At 38.2% G+C, this 12,884-nt stretch overlaps 1 protein-coding gene across 50 annotated transcripts in view; it reads right to left on the reverse strand.

Annotated features, from left to right (window-relative positions):
• Positions 1–12,884, reverse strand: part of LOC136853629 (E3 ubiquitin-protein ligase lubel-like) — a 238,984-nt gene that overhangs the window by 13,481 nt on the left and 212,619 nt on the right. For all 50 annotated transcript variants that reach the window (XM_067129752.1, XM_067129788.1, XM_067129762.1 and 47 more), the window contains 4 exons: positions 7,811–7,941; positions 7,306–7,410; positions 5,077–5,188; positions 4,651–4,808 (listed from right to left, as the gene is read on the reverse strand). In XM_067129752.1, coding sequence (XP_066985853.1) covers positions 4,651–4,808; positions 5,077–5,188; positions 7,306–7,410; positions 7,811–7,941 — 506 coding nt within the window. The remainder of the gene's footprint in view (positions 1–4,650; positions 4,809–5,076; positions 5,189–7,305; positions 7,411–7,810; positions 7,942–12,884) is intronic.

Raw genomic sequence — 12,884 nt, forward strand, 5'->3', positions numbered from 1 at the left:
CACGAGTCTCCTTGTATTAAAATACAAGGAGAATTGTATTAGGGTAGTAATGTGTTGCATCTTCGCTTGAATTTTTGAAGTTCCAGTTGTACAACATCCTCAGGGAGACCGTTCCACAGTCAAACAATGTGAGGAATAAAGGTCCGCTAGAACTGAGAAATTCGACAGCGAGGCACATTTACGTCACCTGGTGCTGCTGTTTAGCAAATCTAGTTGTTCTCGATAAGAAAAGAGGATCAGTGATCAATCGTGAATGTGAAAGATCTCTGTTAAAATACAACTTATGAAAAATTGACAAACAAGAGACCATCCGTCGATGGTCAGAGTCATAACCGCTAACATTAGGAAACAAATCTTCCACCACAAACCACTCTGTCTAAAAGAGATAAATCTCTGGCAGAAGCAGACATCCACACCGGAGAACAGTATTCTAGTACAATAAGGACAAATGACCTAAAACAGGTTGCATTTATCCTATCACTGTTATAAATATATGAGGCCTTTCGTACAACACTTAGCTTTCGTATGGCACATACTAACACTCTCATTAGATGTTTCTCAAAAGTAAGATATGAGTCAAAAGTTACAAGAATGCTTAAAGCTTCAGCAGGGCCCCATCCACCTGGAAAGGAGGATGGCGTGGAAAATCTGCTAAGCAAGAGTGTTTTCGTTTTACTGGAATTCAGCCTCATACTCCATAGACTACACCATTCACTAATCCGCTCTATGTCACTATTGAGACTGAGGGCAGCTTCATTTCTCATAAGTAGAAACTTTACTATAAGCACAAGAGTTGTATCATCGGCATAATGAACAATCTTGTTTTCCATGCCAACAACCATATCACTCGTATACACTAAAAATAAAAAATAAAATAATTTATAGACATGCTTTTATTAAAATGCACTAAAAAGTAAGAAATAATTTTTTGAGACACACCAGGATTTTCTTACAATTAACCATGTCTACAAAAATAAAAGTGTGGGCCCCAAACATGGAAGGAATTGCTACAAGGAGGGGAGGGGAGGGGGGAGGAGGGGAGGGGAAGGAAAGGGAGTGAAAGGGAGGGAAAGGGGAGGGGAGTAGGAGGGTGAGGGGAATGGGAAATGGGAGGGGAGGGGGAGTAGGAAGGAGGGAAAATAGGATGGAAGGGGAGGCGAAGGGGAGGGGAAGGGAGGGAAAGGGAGAGGGGAAATAGGAAAGTGAGGGGAAGGGGAAATGGGATCGTGTGCTCCGGACGGGGGGGGGAAGCGGAAGGGGATGGGGAGGGGAGGGGAGGGGGGGGGAGGGGAAGGGGATGGAAAGGGAGGGGAGGGGAAGGGAAGAGGGAAGGGGAGGGAAGGTGAGGACACAGCTAAATTAACTAAATTAACACTTGATCATGAGCTTGGGAGGGGAGGGGAGGAGATGGAAGAGGGAAGGGGATGGAAGAGAGAAGCGGAGGGAAGGACACAGTTAAATTAAAACTTGGTTTTATATGCACCAGAAGGGGGAGGGGAGGGGAGGGGATAGAAGAGGGAAGGGGAGGGGAGGGCAGCTAAATTAACACTTGATCATGTGCTTTGGAAGGGGAGGGGAGGGGGATTAGTGAGGGAAGTGGATGGAAGAGGGAAGGGGAGGGGGGAGGACAGCTAAATTAACACTTGATCGTGTGCTGGGGAGGGGGAAGGGGAGGGAGATGGAAGAGGGAAGGGGGAGGGGAATGGAAGAGGGATGGGGGAGGGATTATAGAGAAGATAGATTCTATTGAGTCAAAGAAGTTGTCAAAAATCCGAAGAGTTTCATACAAATCCCGAGATACTGGGATAGGTCACTTTAGGGCCACTAAAGGTCACTGCTGACCTACTGATCATGTAAGGTTGTATTGTCACCGGGATTGAGTTACCATGCAAAATTTCAAGTCCATCAGATGAAGGGAACAGCTCAAAAATTGAGTTTTAAGATTTCAGGACAGACAGACTGATGCAGAAGTTAAGTTAAATAAAAGCATGTAATAACAAAGGACCAAGAGCACTACCCTGTGGAACTCCAGACACAATAGGTCTTGGTTCACTAAATTCCCATCAACAGCAACTCACTCTGCCCACCCATAAGGAAATCTTTAAGTAATCCTAATGGAATGGTCAGTAGAGTAGTTTTACTATTCTACTGGCCAATCTATTGATGCTTTGTCCTTCTACTTGTGCTTTTGGTGTTACATCAATCTACTGATTATTAATATAAGATGATGTTCTACTTCCGGCTAAATAATTTATGCAAGATAGCCAAAGATGAATGGATTCCTCTTTAAAAGGGCCATGTTCTATGCATTTTGCTTAATAAAGGCCCTATTTTCATTGTCATTCCATGCAAGACCTAACTGACAGTTCAAGAATCAGACTTCTTCATACTTGTCTTCCATATTTAAACTTATTTCCTCTTTACCTTCTACATTTTTCGTCTAGATCCATATCTACATTAATATTCTAATCTGACAATCTCAAAAGCTTAAGAGGTCCCTCCTTTCCCAACTATTTGTCTCCCATTCTCTCACATCCACTCAAGGCCATCAAGGGCTACACAGCAACCCCTTCGTAAGTTGTTCTTCCATGAAAGCTGGATCTGATGAATCTGCTGGCAAGTTGAGTATAAGTACAGGTTCAACCTTCCAATGGAAAATTCTCCCTGTGCTTATGCAACCACAGCAAATCTTCCTCTGAATCCTTTGAGAAAGCTTCCCTACAGTACTGAACTATCAAAACAACCCACCAAATTTTATTAGTAAACTGCACTGATTTAGCTTAAGTAACGTACACCAGAAGGCTTTGTAAAAGTATCAATCTTGCCTAAAATTCGTATAGCCCCTACTGCCAACACTTGTTTGTCATTCTTCTAAAATCTCATCACTTTATCTCTAAGGACGTTATAGCTCTCTGGCACAAGGAATCTACTGAATGGGCCCTTACATCTGTCCAGAGAAGGACTTCCCTCTCGCTATAGTTAACACTCAGAAGTTATAGTTTTGCCCACTTTATGTGATGTATAAACTTTTGTCTGCTGACCAAGTCAAACGTTTGGAGAATTTGAAATGCCAGTTCTTCTCCTCCTTCTACCTTAGTGACATGTCCCTCAAATAGCTCAATTCAGTTGTACTGACCCTCAAAGTGCCTCAGTTTGGGATACACATTATGCCATTCCATCCTCCCTTGATTTCTACCTCACTCATTCTAAAAGCTTCCCTGCTTTCCTTCTCTACTCAACAATACATGCAAAGTTATTTTGGTCCAATAAACTAACTTCCAGGTCAAGTTTGCCATACTAGCTGGCTTTGAGCAATCCTGAATCCACAAGCAGGTTGAGAGAATTACAGACTGAAGTACAGTACCGGCTTGTCTAAATCATCACCCTAATCAGACGTATGAACAAATTTCTTGAGATAAATTTTAAGTTTTACAAACATCTGCTCCCTCACTCCCTTGTAACTGTATATGCATCAGTACGAGACCAAAGCTTCTACTGATCCTACTCCAGGGTGGATATCTCACTGGAGGGATAATTTTTTGCAATTCTGCATCAGCAGCTTAATTTTTTTTAAGCAAGTATGTTGCCCCTAGTGACTGAAGTATTAGGTTACGTATGACAGTGATATGGACAGTATTAAAAAGTGAAATCTGCTCTTAAAAAATATTACTTTTTGTACATTATACTGGACAAGACGCAATGTAACATGTATTTATCCTTTTGAAAGAAGAGTATCAAATACTATGCACAATTACAAACAGAAGTTGAGCTGCCACATTCTATGTTCACATCGTTCCTGCAAACATTGGCAAATAATGAGCAGAATGCATAAAGCAATTTCTTAACCTTTAACTTAGCTATGATTAATCTAGTAATTAAAATTCTTCCTGTAACACATTTTTGTTTGATATCAATTTCCTAAAATGTACCAAACTTGTGGTTAACTCATTTACCGATACATTTGTTAGATGGTAAAGCTGAAACTTTTCTTGTTTCTAATAATGTAACTGATATAATACTATGACTATAATCCTCTTGCTTCTAACGTTGTTTCAGTGACTGTACAGCTTGTTTTAAAACTATGATTTACATGGCAAAGTAAATTAAAGTGCTTATGTTACAACTTTCACTTTGCATCCATATCTTATTTAGTTCTATTGTAGTCTCTTTACAATTAAAGAACACTTTACTTCACATAAAAAAGAACAGACATTTAGTTTATAAAAAAGATTTCCAAATTGAAATGTGAATTAATACCGAAAATTACAGAAAATTTCTAAAGCAGTTAGTAGAACTCAACAGATATACAAACAAGAGTAAAAAAAAATATTATCTCTAAAATTTTCTACTTATTGAGCTGTTGGTGATACGTAATAGATTAATTTTGATCAGCTGAAGAAAAAACTGGGTAGGTTCACGAGAATTTCTCCCCTAGGGTTCAATGGTCTATTCAAGCTAACAAAAACAGTAGTGGACCACTGGAAAACTTTAAGATTCGATTTGAAAAAAAGTTCTACGTACAGAATTTATGCATAAATATAACAATGTCTATAATTTATTATCAGCCACAAAATATACCAAATCAAACCAGCTCATATGAAACCATGCTTATTTTTCCCAGCAAACATGATGAAAATAACTGAAACATACTTGCAAAGTCCAGCATATCCATCAGGTACAATTCGTCCACAGATGTCATCCTTCAGACCATCAGGAAGTTCCTTCTGCTCCTGCACGAGGCATAGCACTTTCTGTCCATGAGAATCCCTTACCTGGGGAGCCTCCGTGTCATAGCTGATGCCAGCATCCTAAAAGGTTATTCAGTTAGTATAAGAAACATTCTTATTCTTGATAACCTCAAAAGCTGAGCTTCAATGAGTGATTTTTCTACAAGTAGCCTAATCAAATTGTACAACATTCCACAACAAACAGAAAAAAAAATTGAGCATCATTAGGCAATGTAAAATAAGTTACGATAAGACAACATCCGCACAATACATCTAATCAACTTTAAGAATACAATTAATCAAGAATAAATTCCTTTCTCCCATTCTTGTATTTTAGTTTTTTTCGTACCTTCAGTAGGTTCTGAAGTTGGTGGGGTTCCTTATCTCTCAAGTAGAAAAGGCAGTTCCGTGGGTGATGAGCATGGAGACCCAGACGTTCACAGTATGGTCCAATGGGGCATCTAAAAATATGGCAATATTAACCTTATAAAACACTGTTGCCTAGGAGAGCTACAGTATAATTAAAATATTTCCAATCCTTTTACTCATAATAATAAAGAAGTAATGGTACAAAGTACATATTGACTAGCTAAGATAAAATAACATGAAACATAATATTTCCTGTTGCAATAAATTTCCATGTATAACAAACAACCAAGGAAACTATGCAGATAACATAAATCAACCTTAAAACCAATTTGAGATAGGTACTTACATCAACATAATAGAAATAAAACGGCTGTGTATAATAAATCACGAAAAACGTGGCATATTCAAAGAATTTCTCCAAACTAAGTGCTTATAAAAAAAACACAAGTTAGCTTAATTAACTTTAAGTGGTAATGAATTTTAACTGGCAACAAAAATCAACAGCGTAGATCGCCAAATGATTCGTATCCCAAAAGATACAGCAAACTATTTGACAAAAAATCGTAACCGAAAGAGAAATGGAACTTTAAGTTAGTAAAAACGGAATATTTCTGTCACTTTTGTCTAGTCTGAATTTATTTAAATCTAGAAATGCCTGCTGGAGGCGAAAATCTCTACTGCAGTGCATTACAGACCTAACATCACTGAGCTATGACCTTGAAAAAAAGCCAAAGGTTGAACTTATTCAATGAAAATATTCACTAACCCAAACATACCTATGTACTAGGTTTCATAGACTCGAGAAAAATATTGTAGAATTGTAGAAAAATTAATTGGGCATGGCCTTGAAACCAAGTCAAGGTGAAATAAAAATATTTGGAAAAATACAAACCAAGTTTCATTAAAATCAGAGAATAGTAAAATGTTGATCTTAAATCTACCTGTGACCTCGAAAGACATGCCAAGGGGAAGGATAATTTGGGAAAAGCAAGCACTACTTACCAAGAAACCTACATCCAAGATGCATTAAAACAGAGAAAATGAAAATGTTGACATTCAAACTGATTCGTGAACTTGAAAAATGGCCTAAGGTAATACAGATGGGAAATATATAATTAATGGCCCTGAAGTATGCACCTGGTAATTTTCATTAAAATCAAAGGAAAAATTAAAATTTGACTAACAAAATTTGAACTTTAAATTCACCCTAGACCCTAAAAATATCTAGATAAAAACGTACTAGGAACAAACGATCACCAATACCAAAGGCACATACCTATAAAATTTGATAAAAATCAGAGTAAAATTAAATGTTGACGTTTAAATTAACCAGTGGCCTTGGAAAATAGGCAAAGGCAAAAGCTAACTTTTAAATTGACCCGTGACCTCAAGATAGGCCAAAGTAACCAAAATTCGGGAAAAATATCAACAACCATAAAGTACCTACCAGCCAATTATCATCACAATCAGAGAAATCTGAACATTGAAAAATAAAATTTGGCGTTTAAACTGACCAGAAACAGTAAACACAGAGTAAAAACGTTTCAACAAATGCTTTAAACAATCAAGAGGATTTATGACCTCGGAAAATTGGAAAAGAAATATACTTTTAAACGGAACTATGACCGTAAAAATGGATCAAAGTAATAGATATTTTGGAAAACCCGATCACAAACCATAAATGTGCCTATGTACTAAGTTCTATAAAAGTCAAGAAAAAATAAAATGAACTTGAAATTGACCTGTGAACTTGAAAATGTGTCAAGCTGCCAAACAAATAGGTAAAATAATAATCAGCCCCAACCTACCTATCAATTTTCATCCAAATTAGAGAAAAATAAAAATCTTGAAAAGAATTTGGTTTTAAAACTGACCTGTTTACTTGAAAAACTGAAAAAGGTAAACCATGTTCAGAGAAAATAATTACTGATCCTCAGGTTCATCAAAATCAGCGACAAAATTTTGGAAATTGAATGATGGCTTATAAACTGACATGTGAACATGAATAATGGAGCAAGGGCCAAAAATTATTTGAAAAAGAAACCACCAAAATTCAGGGTACATAGCAACCATCAAAACCAGACATAAAATCTGCTCTTAAAAACTGACCCATTACCTGAAAGAGAGGCGCAGTTCAAAAATAAAACTTTGCTTTTAAACTGACTTCTGACCAAATGAAGAAAAATATTCAAATAATAGAAGAACTTACTTGGAACCTTGACGGAATGGTTGTCCACAACCTGAGCAGAACTCATATTTACATTGGGTGCATGTGAAATGCATACAGCCTCCCTTAGCTAATGAGTAGGTGAATCTGGAAAGAAAGGATTAAGTACAGGTATAGTAACACTATAAAGGTAAAAATCAGATAGAGGGGAAAATACATCATATAACAATAGTATGAAGTTATTCAAACGTCCTTTTTCAGTGAAATGCTGAACTGATTTTACATCAATTACACTTAAATTGAATTAAAGGGGTTACAATGTTAAAATAAAGAAGCTTGGGGTATAGTGTTCAATCTTTTTTTTTTATTAGGTCAAGATAAGAATAAATGAAGAGATATCATATCTGCAAAATCTGAAAGATGGAAATGGTTCACAGAACAAAATAAGCAATGTTCTCAAACAGAAACTTTGATCATTCTATGTGCCTTTAATTAGGAAACTACCGACAAAGAATGACAGTATATTGAAATATTCATAAAAACTTACTTGCACTTTGGACATGTAATGCCATTTTCAGCCAAATGCTTGGCTACTCCCTGAGCTTGTACCTCTAAATCATTATCAACCTTCCACTGTGCAAATGCCTCGCATGAAATTCCTTCATGTGCCGGTTCCCACTGTAAAGGAAAGAGAGCCACGTGAAGGAAAACCACAAATAGGGTGCAGTCTTACAACCTCAGATGCCTAAGCTTATAGCCTATGGTAATAAATGAAATTTTCCAGTATTTTCAAACAACCTACTGCCTTAATTAGTCTTATGCTTTGATATAAAATATGTTGACTACATATACATAATTACTAAGCAAAGACAGCATTCACTTGTTTATGATATAGAATTCAACTGTCATGGTTGAGAACCCTGCATCCCTCTCCTGCTTTCATTTATATGAAAACTTTGGTTGTGTTTTGACTGTTGCCTTTTAAATTCATATAACGATAACAATCTTCAAGGAAAATTGTGCTGAAACAGGTTACCACATTTCCATGTCACCACTCATATAATACTATATTTCTAAGTAAAGAAGTTGTTGTTTCCATGGTTTTCACCATTATTTACATATCAGTCTAGATGATGAAGTTACAGAAATGGAGAGACTCACAGAGGTGAATTCGGACAGTTTGATGTTACAATTTGGTGAGGGTTAATGCTAAAAGGAAGACCATTCCAACAACTAGATCTGAAAAAGAGCCCTCCTCAAGGGAACAAGACTAGTGCTCCTACGATAGAATAGGAAAGGTCCCTCTTAGAATAATGATCTAATAATTTAACCTTTAATTACTGTAAAAAGGAAACTTTGTTAAATTCAATCATACAGGAAGATCTTGGGAAAAGACCATCCAGCAGTCATAAATGGCCCTAAAGGGGTGAAAGGAATCTGGCAGATTGGATAACCTCCAAGCATGAAAGTGCAATAGCTCTAGATTTCAACGGTGTATGTTTACTGGCCAAAGAAGTTCACTGGAAAGGTCTTTTAGGAGATGATGGAGGTCTGTTGAGTTTCTTGTTGAGTAACACTAGGAACATGTCAAATGGAAGAAACATAGCACACCATGAAATAGAGAAACCTTATTAAGGGTATTCTTTGGAGGCTCATACTAAGAGGTTCTGTCTAAATACTGGAAATTATTTTGTTCCTCTTGGGTTTCTTGAGTGTGTAACTCCTGTCATGTCTGACATTTAAACTACTAAATGATCCCTGAGCTGAATCTGAGAAACTGGATGGCCTACAAGAATCACCCTGAGTACTAGATGTAATGATGTGAAACATTAGTTTATTTGCTATTCAGGAGCCTTTTGATATTTTGCCAACAACCTACTGAAGAGGCATCAGCATACAAATCATGGCAATGGAACAATCTACATAGTGACTGGAGGCAGTACCTATGTCAGAAGCAATGGCACAAGCCTGTGCCTAGGCATTCATGTCTGAGATACTGACACCCTCCTCTCAGCAAAATTAATCAGTTTCAAAAACTACCACACAACTGCCTTAAGCCCAGCAGTCAACAGTATGTCAGAGAGAACCCACCAATCCCTCAAGGCCACACTCATTACCAGTTGAGACAGACCCGACTTAAGTCATAACTGCCTTGGGTCCTCCTCTGACTACATACCAACTCAACGAAATGGAAATAAACAAAACTATCTATGTTTCAAGCAAATTCTTCCCTGCTGACAATGACGACCATTCAGAAAAAGACCTCTCGAAACTCTGCAGAACTGTTTGAAACTACTTTCCATGCATACAAATGTACAAGGATATAAAGAAAACTATATTTTCCAAATCATCTACGTACTTGCCAGTTCGTCTTCCAACAATACAATGGTGCAACTAGGCAAAGTGAAAGACAAATTAAAGAAAGATGGCATTGCACATAGAAAGGAGTATCTTTTAACTTTAGATAAGCCTGAATGAACCATTAATCAGGGAAAGGTTAGTAAGAATGTGGAAAACTAGTAGAAACTACCAGGAGAACAGAAGAATAATAAAATCAAAGTACTATAAATAGACAAAGTGAGGGATTAGTTGAACAATTAGAAGAGTCAGAAAAATGACAACACAGCAAAATGTGTGGAGACAAAGAACACCTACAGAGTGAAGAAAAGCCAATATAACAGCTAACAGAATGGTGGAACACCTGAAGAACAACAAGCATAAAGGCAGAGAGCCAATAGAATAACAAATAAAACAATGAAACAGCAGTAGAGACAACAGATAAAGTCAGTAAAACAGTGTAGCCACCACAGAGTGGAATACCAGTGGAATGATGGAATGCCAGAACAGTCAGTAGAATTGTTGAAATGCCAGTTGTAAGTGTTTTTAGTGTATAAGTTGTGGGATGTCTCTAGGCAGCTACAATGTTACTGCCTCAACAGTCTGTCTGTACCGTGCCCTCATCTAGAGAGTATGTTCTATTCTTTAACCCAAAATGGCACAGTGAGTTCCGTAACAGACATGCATCTCCAACAATGGCTACATCTCACAGGAATATACCCAGGACCCCAAGGGCTTGAAGGCCATCTGCAGCCACTCACAGAACCCCAGTGATCACCAAGAATATCGCTCCATCCATGCTACAGGCTCAGGCAGTCATATCAGCACAGCAACAGGCAATTCAGGAGCTTTAGGATGACCTTACTCATGCCCTTTTGAATACAGGAGTGGGCTCCATTCCAAGGATTCCACAGTCTTCAGCCCCCAAAAAATGTCAGAGCGAGATGTCTTCGGTGGAATTCCAGTCCAGGTTCATCAATGTCCAGTGGCATAATCTTACACCTGAGGAAGCTCTCAGCGATGTGGAAAAAATAGTGCTTCGGTCACCCAGTCAGGCAGTGCACTGGTCTGATCTTTTTTATTATAGTGCAAGGGCCAGATCAGTCCGTGAGTGATTATTTCATTAAGTGCATACAGAAAACTGCTGATTGTGATTTCAAATCTCCTAATTGAAAATTGTGATTTTGACTTGTCAGAACACATGTTATTATGGAAACTTATGGTAGGCCTTAGTAAACAGGAATTAAAAAGTCAAGTGTTTCAGTCATATAATATATCTTTAATAATACTGATATCTTACCGGCCATGTGCTGTATGTTTGAAGTGGCCAGCAAAGATGCTAAGGGCAGGAAATCTTGTGCAATTTTCTGAATACCACTGGCACCAACACCAACTTGGATACTGCACTGGAAATTGCATGGACCCAGAATGCCATGGGTAATGTGAATCCCAAACACTGTAACTGTAGCAATTGCAGAGGCTGACACGGTCAGGAGCCAATGTATGTTGTAATGGCTGAAGCCTACCATACCCTGCAACCCTTGATCAAGGTAAAGGTTGACATGATTATGGGAGGGGCAATAAGTTTTCCCCCACTGTGGCGGACACAGGTGCCCAAGTGTTTGTGTGTAGTGGGACCCTCCCTACTTTTATTTATTAAAGTGTGACCTGCACTGCTGCGACACTGGGCTGCTAGCAAGGGGGACATTGCTGACATACCCCTGAAATGCATGGGATCAGCTGCCTGCTGAATCAAGCATGAAGACACTCCACTTTGCAGGATGTTTATTTCATGAAGACAGTTAAACACTTCTACCTTTCATTAACAGCCTATAAGGAACTGAGCTTAGCACTAGAGAAATTCCCTCATCACAGTCCTTTCATGGCCTCAGTGTTTTTAATGACACAACTCCAGGTGCAATAACAACTATGCCTCCAAAACTGATGACAGTGCCTCTTCCACTATTGGAAGAAAATGGTCCAAGACCCGAGAAATGGTTATGGCAGCATGTTTAATCTACGTCTGATGATAGGTGAGCATCATCACATCCATCTTAACCCTGGAGCAGTACCATTTGCCTGTCACATGCCTGCGTTGATTCCTAAGCATTGGGAGGATGAGGTTAAAGTCCAACCTGACAAAGATGTAAAAAGAGGGGTCCTGTGACCCGTTCCCCCTGGAGAGGCAACAGAATGGTGCGCATGTATGGTGGTAATGGCAAAGAAGTCCGGCCAGCCTCGATGCACCGTCAATTACCAGTGACTGCTGCTTGAGACTGACACACCACGTGCCTGCGCCCTTCAGTAGGGTATTGGGAGTCCCGTTGGATTCAAGACTGTTGCTGACGCTTATTGGGGATTTCATCAAGTAGAACTAGACAAGGAAAGTTGCAAGTATTGTTTGCGGCTGAAGTTTAATTAATTGGAAGTAGAGAATTATAAAAAAGATGGACAAAATACTTGAAACAAAGGAATCTTAAAATGAAGCGTTGTGACTTTGCTTCCGTCACCTATTTCAATATATTTCCCAAATTGAAAAGGCCTTCCAAATGTTCGGGTTCCTGCAAAGTTACATTTAAAAATCTGACTCAAATCCACATAGTATAGAGAGACATGGAACACCAACTAATCTATTATAGACAATTGCCATCTCTTATTAGTTTGCTCTCAAAGGCATGAGAAAGATGTAGTGAATATTCAGAATTATATCAAATTATAAAAATGAGCTTTTACATGACACCGCATCTGCTCTCTCTCTCTCTCTCTCTCTCTCTCTCTCTCTCTCTCTCTTTCTGTCTCTGTGAATTCAATTTCTTGTAGCTTAGGTAGTGTTTCAGCACCACTTATTGTTATGTTTCATGTGAAAACTGTAATACTTAGCATATCCAAACTGTTATATTACACTTTCACAGACATACGAGGATTTGTTTTCCTTTTTTGACGTCTCATAAATAACTGGTTATTTTGAGCATTCAGATTTCGTTGTATAACAAGAAATGTTGCAATTAACATATGCAAAGTGAAATTTATATCAAAACCTATATTAAAATAAAAACACGAGAAAAAACATGGTAACTCCAACCAAGGACGTCTACATCATTGGCCCAGAAAAGTAGTAAGGGAAGAAAGTGAATGAATGCATACATATGTTGAACGGATGGTGAGTATCTATAAGGAAGTACTAGCTCACTCAAAATGTTTTTCCTGTTGAGTACACAGCTGACTATTTTGTATCAAAGCATGATTCCTCCATTGCACAAACACATACTGTATACTCCAATTCT

The sequence above is a fragment of the Macrobrachium rosenbergii genome, chromosome 3 (genome assembly GCF_040412425.1).
Source record: "Macrobrachium rosenbergii isolate ZJJX-2024 chromosome 3, ASM4041242v1, whole genome shotgun sequence".
Lineage (NCBI taxonomy): Eukaryota > Metazoa > Arthropoda > Malacostraca > Decapoda > Palaemonidae > Macrobrachium > Macrobrachium rosenbergii.